Source organism: Lygodium microphyllum, chromosome 24, assembly GCF_053477565.2.
Source record: "Lygodium microphyllum isolate KBCC chromosome 24, Lygodium_microphyllum_v1.1.10, whole genome shotgun sequence".
NCBI lineage: Eukaryota > Viridiplantae > Streptophyta > Polypodiopsida > Schizaeales > Lygodiaceae > Lygodium > Lygodium microphyllum.
Window position 1 is genome coordinate 124,062,755 of NC_141158.1, and position 14,351 is coordinate 124,077,105.

The window sequence follows — 14,351 nt, forward strand, 5'->3', positions numbered from 1 at the left end:
AGATCCAGCTTCTCGCTGCTGCGTTTGCCGGTGTTCAACATCTGGAGGCTGCCTTACTGAGATTCGGGATCTGTTCAAATTACGACACGCTCTCCAGCTCATTACCCCTGCCTTGATCCTTGAGATACACGATTTCAAGGTTCAGTATTCATTCACTGCATAGTATACTTACTGCATGAGCATTGTATATTTAGCAGTTATATCACTTCACTTATTTTCTGTGTTCATTGTCTCTGAGTTACCCTAACCCTAACTGTGTTCTTTTATCAGTCTGTGCTTTGTCATACGATTGTTATTTGTGCTTTTGTGTTAGAGTATGGGACAGTTTTGCCAAGTGGCAGCTTTCTTAATCCATTTTCAGCAATTTCCAGTCATTTAATTAATTCAGCCCTTAATCCATGCCCAGAAAATTGACCTTGCCCATCCAAAAATTAATTGGCTAGGCCATTTGCAACACAAAGTGGTCCCATGCATTAATTGACCCTTGGACAAGCATTAATCCATTAATTAATGTCTAGTCCCTAGTGTCACCACACTGACACTTAATTGCCAATTAATGGTCCTCGAGGCAAACTGACACCAAAATTCACCTAGAATCTAACAAGTGTAACTTGTTACAACTTTTGCCTTTGACACCCATCTTTTTCACAGGGTCCTTCAGCCTTCAACTGTGAAAAAGTAGCTTGAACCTCACATGTGCAACACATGTGCATCTTTTAATTGCATATTTGATTAATCCTTTAATCAAATGTCAATTAAACATAAGCAAAGCATCAAATTTTCACGTCCTCGTGACAAAATCCCTAATTTCAATGACTGAATTTCAACTCTCTAGGCTCTAAATTCTAAGAATATATTGAAATTTGCCACGGAAAAATGAGAATAGGCTAGGGGATAAGAGAGAATGCTGAGGAGAGAGAAGATTTGGACTTTTGCCATGAAGAACAGGCTGATCTTTGCAACTGCTCTAATCTAACAACCTTTGGAGCTCTCACCTACAACCAAGGTGCTGTTGCCTGGCCACAAATTCCCTTGCTCAGCTGCCCCCTGCCGTCCAAGGGCCTTGGGCTATTGTCACCTCCTGTTGATAGTACTCCTAGTGACTGCAAAAGGGACAGAACTACTAGTGACATGCTTCTATAGCCTCTTTCAAAGCTGAATCACCTCAAAAATGACTCCCCCTCTCTCAATCTACCACCAAGCTTTCCTCACTTGTATGGGCAAGTTTTGCCAAGTGGCAGCCTTCCAAATCCAATTTTCAATATTATCCAGCTTTATTAAATAAATTTTCAAAATATCAATTTTAAAAATTAATTTAATATTTTTTATGGCTTAAAAAATTAATTCAACTGGCCAACAATTAAATTGGCTAGGCCAATTTATCAATCAAATAATCATGAGCACTCGTTAGCCTCAAAACTTGCATGAATTAATTAATGTAAATTCTCTAGTGTCACCATTGACGCTTCTGGCTAATTAAATGTTCTAGGCCAAATTCTAACACCATGTACCACCTAGTACCTATCAAGTATAACTTATTACAACTTTTGCCTTCAACACCAACAATTGATATCTTGGGGGTCCTAGATCCCACACTGTGAAATAACTATCCCGCACATGGTAGCAAGTTTTGGACATATATACATACTTAGACAGTAGTGGCCAATGTTGTGACATGATGCCTTATGGAAATTCCAATGCAATATACTTTTGCTTTTGCACAATGCACTGCAATCAAGGACGATAGGACTTTAAGGGGGATATCTATCATAGAGACGTGAAATTTTTTAGATGCTCTACTCTTACTAGTAAGTAACATTTGATTAATTCAATAATCAAACATGCAATGTTGTAAGGCACATGTGTTGCACATGGTAGTTATTTCATGGCAACAAGCTAAGGACCCCGAGAAGGTAGTGGGTGTCAAAGGTAAAAGTTGTGACAAGTTATGCCACATGGGTTTTGGATGTCAATTGATATTAGTTTTGGCCCTGGGAAAGTTAATTAGCCATTAAGTGTAAGTGGTGACACTAGGAACCAAGTATTAATTAATTAATTAATGTCAATCTAAGGGCCAATTAAGACTAGGGACAACTTTAGGTTGCAAATGGCCTAGCCAATCAAATTGTGGATGAGCATAATTAATTTTGGGCAAGGTTAGAGGGGCTGAAATTAATTTTCAAAATTAATTAATTTTGAAAATTAAATAATTGACTAGAAATTACTGGAAAATGAGATTAGAAGGCTACCACTTGGCAAAAATGCCCATGCAATGAGAGAGAAGATTGTTTTGGGATGGGAGAGACTCATTCAATTCATTGCCCAGCTCTGAGAGAGGAAGTAATTGTTGATCGGTTTTGGGAGCCGTAGGAGGCCATTGGCACGCAATAGTTGTTGGGAGACCTCAGCAATCACGCAACAACATCAAATGCTCCAAGGACAATAGGTGACAACATTTATGGGTAGATGACAGCATATTTGAGGCTCCAAGCTCCAAGCTCCAAGAGAGAACATTTAATGCTGATCAAGTAAGGGCCAATGTAGCAAGTGTCAAGAAATGACTGAGCAAGCAAAGAGACTAGTGTTTGCAAGGAGAAGCACTGAGTGGGTACAATAAACACTGAGAAAAGAAGAGGAGAGAGAATCAAATGAACAAGATGATGAAGAGAATTTGATACAAGGGTGCCATAGCATGAAAGATGCCTTGGAGCAAGGAGACTACAGAAGAAGCCTCTAAGTTTGCAAATGCAGGGATGATCAAGGGTCGCCTAGAGTAGGGAGACTACCATCGAAGGGTGAGGAGCCTCTGAATCTGCAGCAGGGATGAAGACTCGTAATGCCTAGAGCAAGAAGACTGCCGTCAATGGGTGAGGAGCCTTTGTCTGCAAATACAAGCCTGATGAGCTGATGCCAACTGTTTGGATTGACACCAGATGTAGATGAGCACCTAATGCAAGGGGGAAGGTGCCTAGAGGTTATTACCTTCGTGTGGAAAGAAGCGCCAACTATAGAGAAGATGCCACCATCACCATAAATGCAGCCCAAGGATGCTAGAGATTGGCACCTAGCAATAGAAAAGGAGATGGTGAAAGGAGAGAAGAGAGAGAGATGACAGTCTCATGAAGCAAGTGAAAAAAATGTGAAGTGGTGATAAATGAATGGGTGGCGTTGTATGTATAGGCATAAACAATGTCAAAAGTCTTACCCACTAAAGTATCTCGAGCAGCACTGTGACTCTCTAAGAAGACCCTAGAAAGCCGTTTTGGGGCTAGAAATTGAAATTAAAAATGGAAATGAATAAGGGAAACAGTCACAAGGACGTGAGTTTTAAGATGCTTTAATCTTGCCGATAACATTTAATTATGTTATTAATCAAATATACAAGGTCGTTTAGCACATGTGATGCAATGGCGAAGAGCCAGTCCCAAAAAACGTTTTCTCGATTTGCATGGGCATTTTTGCTAGGTGGCAACCTTCTAAATCCCTTTTTCAAAATTATCCACCCATTTAATTAATTTTCGAGACTAATTCATCTTGAAAATTAATTTCAACCTTTCAAACCCTACTAAAATTAAATGTGTCCATTGATAATTAAATTGGCTAAGCCATTTGCAACCTAGAGTAGGCCCCAACCTTTGTTGACCCTTAGACTAGCATTAATTAAATAGGTAATTCTAATCCCTACTGTCATCATTGATACTTATTAGCCAAACAACTACGCTAGGGTTAAAACTAACACCAACTGACCCCCAAAGCCCAACTGGCATAACTTATCACAACTTTTGCTTTTAACACCCATTGCATCCTTAGAGTCCTTGGCCTGTTACCATGAAATAATTGCCATGTGCATCACATGTGCTAATCCACCTTGCACATTTGATTAATAAGTTAATCAGATTTATCAACAAGACTAAAGCATCTTAAAATTTCACATCCTCGTGACAAATCTAGCATAAACCATGGCTGAAATTGCCAATGGTATTTACTAACATGCTATTATCCATGGAACCAACTGTAAACCATTGAAAACAGTGCATATTCTGATCATTTGCTGATCTGAGAACCGATTACAAACTGCTGCAAATGTTACCCCAAATTGATTGCAAATTGATTGCAAAAACTGATTAACATTTCATGCAAAACTGATTTCAAAAGTGACAATAAATGATTCTCAAACTGATCAACAACTACACTGAAACTTATCAAAACTTGATCTTAAAACCAAGGCAAAAATTCATGCCCAACTGATCATGAGCAAATCCCAAATTGATACACAAGTAAAGTTTCAGAGCCACGGTAACAACCATACTCATTTGCATACATCTCATAGTGACTAGTAAACTGAGTAGTGACCCCATGGCAGATATACTGTCAACACAATACCTTGGATGTATGTTGAAAGGATCCAAGATCCACAACATATAAGAGCTGTCCATAATTGGAGGAGTGGAAGTGCTACCTCCCCCTTGAGCATCACAATATTATGGATCCCTACTCTGTTGAACCTGACTAAGCCTGAGGAACTAAAGTCGGCTCTAATTGAAAGGCATCTAGGTAAAGCTGCAACAATTGAGGATGGTCTGCCAAGTCATCCTCTTCCATCCATTTTACATCCATTGGTGAATGATTCTGAAACTTCACCAAATGTCTCTTGGAAACTTTACCTCTAACCTTTCTTTCCTTATGTACAAAGATCTTCTCAGGTACCAAAATCTCATCTAGCTCCTCAACCTCGGGCTGAATTTCAGTAGACATATCCTCTAGCACATCACCACGAAAAGGCCTCAATAAACTAAGGCACTATGTATCTGCCAATGTGGAGGTAATTTCCGTTGAAACACCACATTGTTGATCTTTTCCAACACCTGGAAGAACCCATAGTATCTCATACTTAATTTCGAATACAATCTCTCTCTTCCTTTCATCTTTTTCAACCTTCCCTTGATGATGAAGGAAATATTGTCAGTCATGCCAAGGCTCAGAAGCAGCAGAAGCCAAAGAGCGCCCATAGTAACTTCTCAAACCTAAGTAGAAGAGGGTGCGATAAAAGGAGGTTCAAGGTGAGCAAAGGGTGGGGATCAATAGTGTGCTCTCAATGAAGTGGACCTTGAAGGAGATGTAGGCCGTGAAAGCCACTAGACCCAAAAATATGGGGGGGAAACCTCCACACAGGGTGGTGGCCTCAAGGAGGACTTATCACCTCATGAGGTCTTAGAGCCTCTCTCTACTCATGAGGACTTAGTGCACATCAAATGCATCTGATTGCCTTGAGCGTCTATGGCTCAAAAAGGAAAAGTAACACAAGGAGTGCCTGTGGACGACGCACACACCCCAAGGGGATAGGAAGCGAAGATCGATGTTGACAATCTTCGGGGGTGTGACCTTTCTTGCTACAATAGGAGTACCTAGTAGACTGGTTATTTGTTGATAGAGAAGCCATGGTACCGGAGTGAAAAAAAAGTAAAAGGGAGGATGGGTAGGAAAAGAAGGAAGTAAAGTAATAATCAAATGTTGATGTTGAACCTGCAACCTATCTTTGCCTTCTCCAATGCAAGTATCTTTGCCGCTCACTAAGCACCTCTGGCACTAGTACCATGTTAAGAAATGACTGAGCAACCAAAGAGTAGGCTTTGCAGGGAGATACACAAAGTGTCTACAATAAACATTGAGAAGAGGAGAAACTCAAACGAACAAGATCATGAAGAAATGAAATAATAAAGTGAATCTCATACAATGTGCCGTAGCACGAAAGATGCCCTAGAGCAACCAAAGAATCCTCTGAGTCTGCAAACGCAAGAATGATGAGGTGTCACTCGAAGCAAGGAGATTACCATCCAAGGGTGAAGAGTCCCTGAATCTGCAACGCACGAATAAAGACCAATGATGGCTGGAGCAAACAGGCTAATGTCGAAGGGTGAGGAGACTTTGAGTCTACAAATGTCGACCTAATGAGCTGACGCTAGTCGTTGCGAGTGATGCTAGCTAGTAGAAGTGACGCCAGGTGTAGGTGAGCACCAAACACAAAGGGAAAGGCGCCTAAAAGTTGTTGCCTATCTATGAGAAGAAGTACAACCTGGAAAAGATGCCACTATCACCATAAACGCAACCCAAGGATACCGGAGACTAGCGCCTGCCAACAAGGAAAAAGAGGGTGGAAGGAAAGAAGATAGAGAGATGATGGTCTCACGAAGTGAATGAAAGAAGTGTGAAGCAGTAATGAATGAATAGGTGGTAACATATATATAGACACAAACAGTCTTGAGTCTCACCCACTGAAGTCTCTCGAGCGATGATTTAGCTCTCTCGAAAGACCCTAAAAAGCCTTTTTGGGGGCTGGAAATTGAAACCAAAAATGGAAATAACGAAGGGAAACTATACGAGATTATGTGATTTCACAAGAGACGGCAGTTTTGAAGGATTTCTCGTAGGGAAACTCTAAATTTTCTCTCTCCTCAACAATCTCTCATCTTTCCAGCCTATTTTCTGAGTATCATAGAATTTCTCAATCAATTGAAGGTGTTCTCAGTCAAATTTGGTGGACAGTAGTAAGATTTCTGCTGTAAACCCTAATTCTCAGTAGAAATTAGGGTTTAGCAACCACCTTGGGACCCTTGCCAGCAAAGACATCATACACTAAAATCAGCAACTGAAATTCAAGGAATTATCAAAGATTTTAGATACCAACCCATCCCGTTTGATTTGGGGCAACATTTGCCTAGTTCGGATCCCATTTGTGCAATCCTGAGTGAAAATCGAGGGCCAATTGGCCCGAAGTGCTTGCTAATTCTTTGTACAACAAGGGGCTTTTAGATCAGCAAAAGAGATTGTGGAATCTTAGCTTATACTCAATCCATTAGCAATTCAAGTTGCAGAAATACCGCAAGGGGCTCTAGTTTTAAGGCCAAAACAGTGTCCAATGTCCAAGATTGTTAAGGTAAAGTGTGCATTTCAATTTATGCTCTTTAATTAATTGTCGTAATTAAGTGCTTGGCCAAGTATTACCACCCTATTTGAGATCTCTCAAGGTTTCACTTTGCCGCCCATCTAGCATTGATCCAGCTCCACACTGCTACATTTGTTGCTGACAAAGATCTCTCAAGGCTACTTGTTGTGTTTCAGGGTCCATCAAAGTACAACACTCTCAAGCTCACTCTCTACCCCGCTCCTAGAGACACGGGAGTTGAAGGGTCAATATTTCTTTGCTATATATTCAACATTCATTCATTCATTATCTTTATCAATGTTCATTATCTCAAAGTTACCTTGACCCTAATTGTGTTCTTTATCAATTTGTGATTTGTCCATAGTCACAGGAAACAGGTGGGACGAACCCTTAGGACGTTAGGACGCCATCCCTGAGGCAAATCTGTGACGGGACACATCAATTTCAGATGTGACGTCACTTTTCTACCTATCACAAAGCAATAGAGCGGAGCAGGAAATGTGACGCCAAGCCATGTTTGGGACGGAAGGTTGGGACGGATTTGTGACAACCAGCCAACTCACGAAAGTTTATTATTAAACTTAAAAGGCTTAAGCCTTATCCATATGAAACGTGACAGACATTTGCGATTAAAATAGTTTGTGCAAAGGCAAGATAACACATTAGATTTAAAAACGAGGGCTTCAAGTCTCATCTTGTCACTCGTGGCCCGTTGAGTTAGAAACCAGCTAACGCCCTTCTCTCTCTCTCTCTCTCTCTCTCTCTCTCTCTCTCTCTCTCTCTCTCTCTCATATAACCTGTTTTAATCTTTCTCGTCATCTCAGATTCGCATGGCATCAACATCCCAAGCACGGGGTAACCACTCTCGTCGAGGTGGTCATCATGGCATAAAAAGTAGGAGGCCTCACACATGGCCTTGGTGGGATGAAGTGCATGCTAAGCATCTCGGAAGCAGGGGAGGATCTCGCGCATGGATATGTAAATTATGCCCATATCGGTGCACGAGTGGAACAAGTAAAGTTCGAGCTCACTTCTTACACATTGAAGGATATGAGGTGCAATATTGCCCTAACGTGACCCCTAAGAAGAGAAGAGAGCTCACAGAGAAGGATGCCGGGCTACGAGCCTCGTCTTCTGTGAGAAGAGCACCACGTGCACCAGACATCGATCCTACTGCATTTGTGATAGCATCAACCTCTCACATATCTCGTACACCATCTAGTGTTGATGTTACTTTATCTATTTGAGATACATTTGGGATAGGAACATCAGTTGGGCAAGCATCAGTTGATCCTCCTAGGCAACAATGCACTCTTAGCCTTTATATCACGAACTCAAAGTGCCAGTAAACAATATATCCCATGACCATATGCATCATGCATGTAAAAGATCTCAAGAGCAACTGCAAAGATCTGTCAAATGCACAATATCCTAAGCAAAGAGTAATAATGCTCAATACATAACCAATATGCATGTACACATCATTGACAAACTGTTGATAGAGATAAGTACCGGTGTCCAAAGTATATGGAATCAAATCAACCCACATGCGGAAGTAATTGTATCAAGTAGCATACAAGGGAACATAGATATAAGTCAAGAGAGTTCCACTGTCTCAAAGAACCATACTAATATCTCCCATTAGAAGCAAATCCGAAATTATAAGTGAGCAAACCAAGCTCAATGCATATGTATCACATCATCCGAAAAGCCCAAGTACATCAAAGATGTATCCAAGAGTAATAAGTATCTAATGAATCTTCAATGTCCATAAGTGAGTAATTGTTGAAGCTCAAAGCAACTAACCAAAGCCCAAGTACATCAAATGTAGCTCAAATCCAAATGGCAAAGCATGTCATAACCATATTCGAGCTCAACCATTAACGCCAAACACTAATACATATATGCGGCATACCCAAATAGCATCAAGACACAATAGGCAAAAATTTTCCCTGTGAAATAGCTATCCACATTGTTACCGCAATGAAAATCCCTATCAAATCTAAGCCAAGCAAGCTCGAAGCATCCTTCAATGGTCCAACATCAATATATGAAATGTATGTGAGTATAAATGAGTCCCAAGCAATGAAACTATACTACCCCAAATTTGTATACAATAGGTCTAGTGTGTATTACACCCAATGACTAACAAATGCCACTCAAGAGGGAACTCAAGTAGGTACCATGAATGCCGAAGAGAAAGCCAAGATGTTTGCCCAAGAGCTAGGAGCAGCAGAGAGTAAACCAAAGCTACAAGTTCATGAAGAACAAGGATTGAAAACTCCACACAGAATTGTGCATGCTTGGTAGGGGCAAGGGCTGAAGCTAATGAAGCTCAAATAATTACTACCAATACTAAAAGTGTCCCTTGGAAGGTCCTTAAAGTATCTTGGAGCAAGTTAAAGCAAGCCAAGAGAAAGAAAGACTCAATATGTACCTCAAAAGGTAAAAACAATAGCTATCATAGTTCCTTGAGCTAAAGCTTTGAATCTAGGCTAAAGTTACTGATGAATAAGCTCCTCAAATGCCCTCTTTAATACCAATTGAATGATGAGAAAAAGATGATAGCACGAGTAGAAGTAAGAAAAGTGCAAGAGCTATGGAGATTCAAGCAAGAGAGACCGGTGTGTGGAAACCCCAACAGTCACAATATATAACCTTATTTTATTTGTCACTATTTTTTTTAAAAAATGCAGTGACAATGATGGGTACCTACCACCTACAATGTACGGGTGTGTGGGTCTATATACAAGTAATTGCACTCTCCTCATTCTCCAATTCCTACAAGGCACACATTCTTATAAACGACATATGAAAGAGGGGCTACTTAATAGTAACAAGATAGGCATATCTTTTCTTCAATGGTCCTTTCTAATTGGACATATTGCAAATATCTAAACATGGGGTTTTCTGAGTGACGCATGGCCACTATATTGACATATTCTTTTAATCTAGATTGTGTTGCCTACAACGATGCATCTTTATGCACACTACACTTCAATCAATCGATGCATGTGCATTTGCTTGAGTGACTGCACACCTCATACCTCTTTTGTTTGTGGAGGCTCATTTCTTCCTAAGTTTTAAATAAAATTCTGAAGGGAAACTTACGTTTCCTTACACACATGAATAGGTGGACGGGTAGAATAAAAATTTTCGTGAAATTTGGATAGGCCCAAATGTGATTGGAACAGCTGGGACTCTAAACAGGAAAAACCTTTCCTGCTTGTTTAATAACATAGTGCATACTTGGACAGTCAAAATTGCCCCTGATCGAGCATGCAGGAACATTATATTTTCTGAACGTGAGTTCCACAAAGCCCTAGATTAGACACTGGCCCCACCAAAAAGCAACACAAAGTTGTCTATAAGAAAGAAAAGATATCTCTTCTTGTAAGGAAAATGAAGTAATGCGCATGCCTGGAGAATAAATACTCCAATTCATGTCAACTTGTTGAGATATTGGGTTCTCCACACTTGACATTGAAGATTTTTCCAAAGGCAAGCATATGTATAAATATTTGAACAAAATAGAGATGTGTTTGCTATGCCGTTGAGATGTACTTATGTGTGGAAGCTTAAGAAAGAGAGTGAACACAAACAAAGAAGATGCTCAGCTGACTGCACAGAGAAGTGAATGGGAAACTCACGCCTTTCAAAGGTCCATTTCTAAGGTACAAGTTTATCTTGCATTCTTTGCTGCACTCTGCCTTTCTTTGAGCTTCAGCCTTTTATCAACCATATTTGCCCAGATATACATGCATGCACTCTGCCCTGTATGGCTCATTGCAGACACTATCTACAGAAAACACTACGTTCTCATGCATGCCACCCTGTGTGGCACCAATATTGTAACCTCTCCCTGCAGGCACTAGATATACATGCATGCACTCTGCCCTGTGTGGCTCATTGCAGACACTATCTACAGAAAACACTACGTTCTCATGCATGCCACCCTGTGTGGCACCAATATTGTAACCTCTCCCTGCAGGCACTATCTACAGATAGTGGCACTATCTACAGATAGTGCCATATTCTCTCTGCCTAGCGGTGCTTGTATGAGGGCATATCATATAGGTACCTCGGTGAACTAGGACCCAAGTCCCTCAGAGGACGCCTTGTATAATGCTGAAGACTGTAGTAGTCTGTTGAAGCACCAGCTTGTGCACGTTCCTTATGCACTTGGTCACATTCTCTTACCATCCAGACAGGATATGAACGCTCTTCAGCTAAGTCTTGCCCTAGATGCTAGTTGCATGGAGACTTTCAGACCTGTGAATCCCAGCGCAGGATACAACTGCTTTCTCAATTTAGTCTGTGGCATCCTTTGCTGTGCACAATGATTTAACATAGGCCTAGTTCTGAGATTGCACAAATACCTGAGTTATCCCTCTGCTGCTATGCAGGCTTATAAGATTGTTTCCCATTGTCTTGCAACAAATCTGTCGTCCCAGCAACTGTAGCCCAGAGATGAATGGCAATTTCAGTAAATTTTTATAATAGCTGCACTGTAAGCTTCAATTGAGAAGGGACTCGTTCCAGGAGCATCTGATCCACATTGTTTAACATCTCTAAGCTAAGATATTGCGAACCTGATCATGCTAAGCTTCGCCTGCCACTGCACCCAAGAGTACCATACAGTGTGCATATTTGATTTTCGCCCTACAGAAGACATCCCCTTCTAGATTACTCTGATCACCTGAGCTTGTGATTCCTTAATTTTTGCAGCATCCAGCATCAGATCGGTTTGTTTCTTCTGCGCATGTGATGGCACGCTGAATACCGAGATCAGTTTTCCTGATCTTAAATGCAGTACACAAACAGGAACGAGAGAGACTTTTGATCAAAACATTACCGATCACCGTGAGCTCTACTCCGTGAATGCATTCAAATTTAGAATCGATACAGTTATTGAATACGCATCAAAAGCCACCGGTAGCGTGATGAGAAAACGAATGAGAATCACGATTCCAGTGCCTTCAAACAGAGCTTGTAAAGGCATGTCCACGCAAGAAATGTTGCAGCTGTAGAACGAGAAATTGAGAGGAATAAACATGGCAAAAAGAAAATGCAAAGAGAGGCTCCTTACCCATCAACACCTCGTTGCATCCATGAAAATAGCCTCCGAGTGAAAAATCTACCGGATGCCTAGGAGAGGCAGAAAAAAATCGCGGCCAGCTATGAACGTCGAAAGACACGAACAGACACGAACAGAGAGAGAGAAAGAGGAGAACCAATGGCCTGACCAGTAAAACCTAGGCTCCAATACGACCTAGAGTTACTTCAAGAGGAAACTGCACAGACGGAGAGAGATCGGAGGTCGAAAGACGAGCACAACCAGGAAGCAGGGACGAACGAATTGTGTCTGGGAACGGTAATAAATGAGACGAGAATTGCAGCTCGGCACACGGGCACAAAGAAAGAGAGAGAGAGAGAGAGAGACGCACACACACACACATACACCCGAGCAGCTCCACATTTGGCCAGCTGCTTAGCTGGAACCTTTAGTTTGGTCAATTGTGGAAGGCTCCCCCTAAACCTTAAGGTCGGTTCACACACGATTGCAGTAAATGCATTGTGTGTGTCTCAATGAACATAAGATTAGCATGATGATTGCCTTACCTAATAGAACACAACACAAGTTGGGGTGGCAAAGAACCAACTACTTTACACCTATTTCGGTGTTAGTTTGATGCATCAAGTCCATCATTTTCTTAGAAATTACTTGTGTATCCATGTGCACGTATAGCCCACTGACACTTGGCAATTTTGAAATTTTATGGCACTAATCCATTCTAGATTTCAATGCCTTTCTTATGGGCTTTCGCAGGAGATTGGATGAAAGCTTTAGACCTAGGAAGATCTCACTCTTCTCTTCTTCTAGTTTCTAGCTCATATGAATCTAGCAATTCAACACCTACTTGCTTATAGGAAGGCTCATTTGAGATAGAAGACACTCAAATGCACTATTTATGGATTAAGTCCATGGCTCGTGAGGTGCAAAGGAGAGCCCTCATGATAGTCTTTCATGGCACAACTAAGACTATGGTGGCAACTTGGGACACTAACTTGACGAAGGGCTAGCTTTTGTGTACAAGGATTTTCAAGGGAGCCACTCATTTCTTATCACTGACCACCCCTTGAGTAGGACTCTCACACCAAATTGCTTGTATGTATGGTCAATTGAGGAGCATTGTCATCATGCTATCAATCTTCAAAATCTATATGTTGTAGAGGTGCTCTCTAAGATTGTTTATTCATACACTCCATGGGAGATGGAAGAGACTGTACATAACTTTGAGTGAATAAGGAGGAGGAGAGATACTTTTACACTGACATGTGACTCTAGCACCTTCTTCCACCCTGAGGCATTATACTTTGTATTTTATATATGGAATTTCGTTCGAGGTGTTATTATAAAACTTTCCTTTTTTGCACATGATCATGGAAGCAAATTTTTATAGATGAACATGGAAGCAAAATTTTATCCCTTTTTTAAAGTTATATTATAGCATGCACATGTTTGGTAGTAGAACAATGCTAATTTGAGCTAATTTGCTAAACATAGAATTTGAGAATCAAATTATGAGACAACACATCAGCCTAGGTTGCTCACTCACACCATACATCTATCCAAGCTCCCCCATCATAAGATATTGATAAGATTCTTTATGAGATGGTGTTCAATCCCTCATGTGCACAATGTAAAAGGGAATACTATTAACCAAATCACTTTTTTTATACCATTAAACCTTTCCCATTGTGTCATTGTTACATTGCATGTCATTCAAACCTTGAGCTAGATTCATGGACATGTGGTGAATATGTTTATTCTATTTGGATGGATATAAACTAGCAAGATCATTGGCCATGCTTAACAAAACATAATCTAACTTGAAACATGACATCTAAGTATGTAGCCCACATATAGTTGCCAATATTGGGAAAAAAATCAATTATGATCCATCACAGATGAACATGGAAGTAAATTTTTGGTCACTCTTAGAGACAAACTAGTTGAATCCATCATAGAGAGGAGTGCGAACAAAAAATTTATTAGGACTGATAACATGCTAAACTTGAACCTCTAGCAAAGGAGAGAAACTTATCCATGTTGCTTTTTGCATATCATTCCACCTTCCTAAAAGTATTGCTATTATATTACAAATGGATTTTATTTAAGCCCCACTAATTATGCATTGAATTTCATATCAATGATTGTCATAATATAAATCATCATTTTGCCTTACACAAATTCGGCAACACTGACATGTAACCGCAAAAAAAGTGAAAATTGGGCAAAGCTTGTTACACATTGACGAGTTGACTAAGGCAAACATACTACTCAAATTTGAGGAATGTTGTTAAGTCCCATCCATTGGATGATGAAGCCTGTGATTATATCGAT

General features: G+C 40.5%; 1 protein-coding gene across 7 annotated transcripts in view; it reads right to left on the reverse strand.

Annotated features, from left to right (window-relative positions):
• LOC148015611 (calcineurin B-like protein 3) overlaps nucleotides 1-12,374 on the reverse strand; it is a 101,356-nt gene extending 88,982 nt beyond the window's left edge. For 2 of the 7 annotated variants that reach the window (XR_015688398.1, XM_087665658.1), the window contains exons 1-3: nucleotides 12,033-12,374; nucleotides 11,799-11,967; nucleotides 11,643-11,699 (exon numbers count right to left, since the gene is read on the reverse strand). Coding sequence is in view for 2 of the 7 variants with exons in the window: in XM_087665658.1 (XP_087521784.1) it covers nucleotides 11,643-11,681 (39 nt within the window). In the remaining 5 variants the exon portion in view is untranslated. Of the gene's footprint in view, nucleotides 1-11,322; nucleotides 11,401-11,535; nucleotides 11,598-11,642; nucleotides 11,700-11,798; nucleotides 11,968-12,032 lie in introns of those variants that run through there. The other 5 variants (XM_087665654.1, XM_087665655.1, XM_087665656.1 and 2 more) reach the window with 4 other exon arrangements.
• Nucleotides 12,375-14,351: the final 1,977 nt, after the last annotated feature.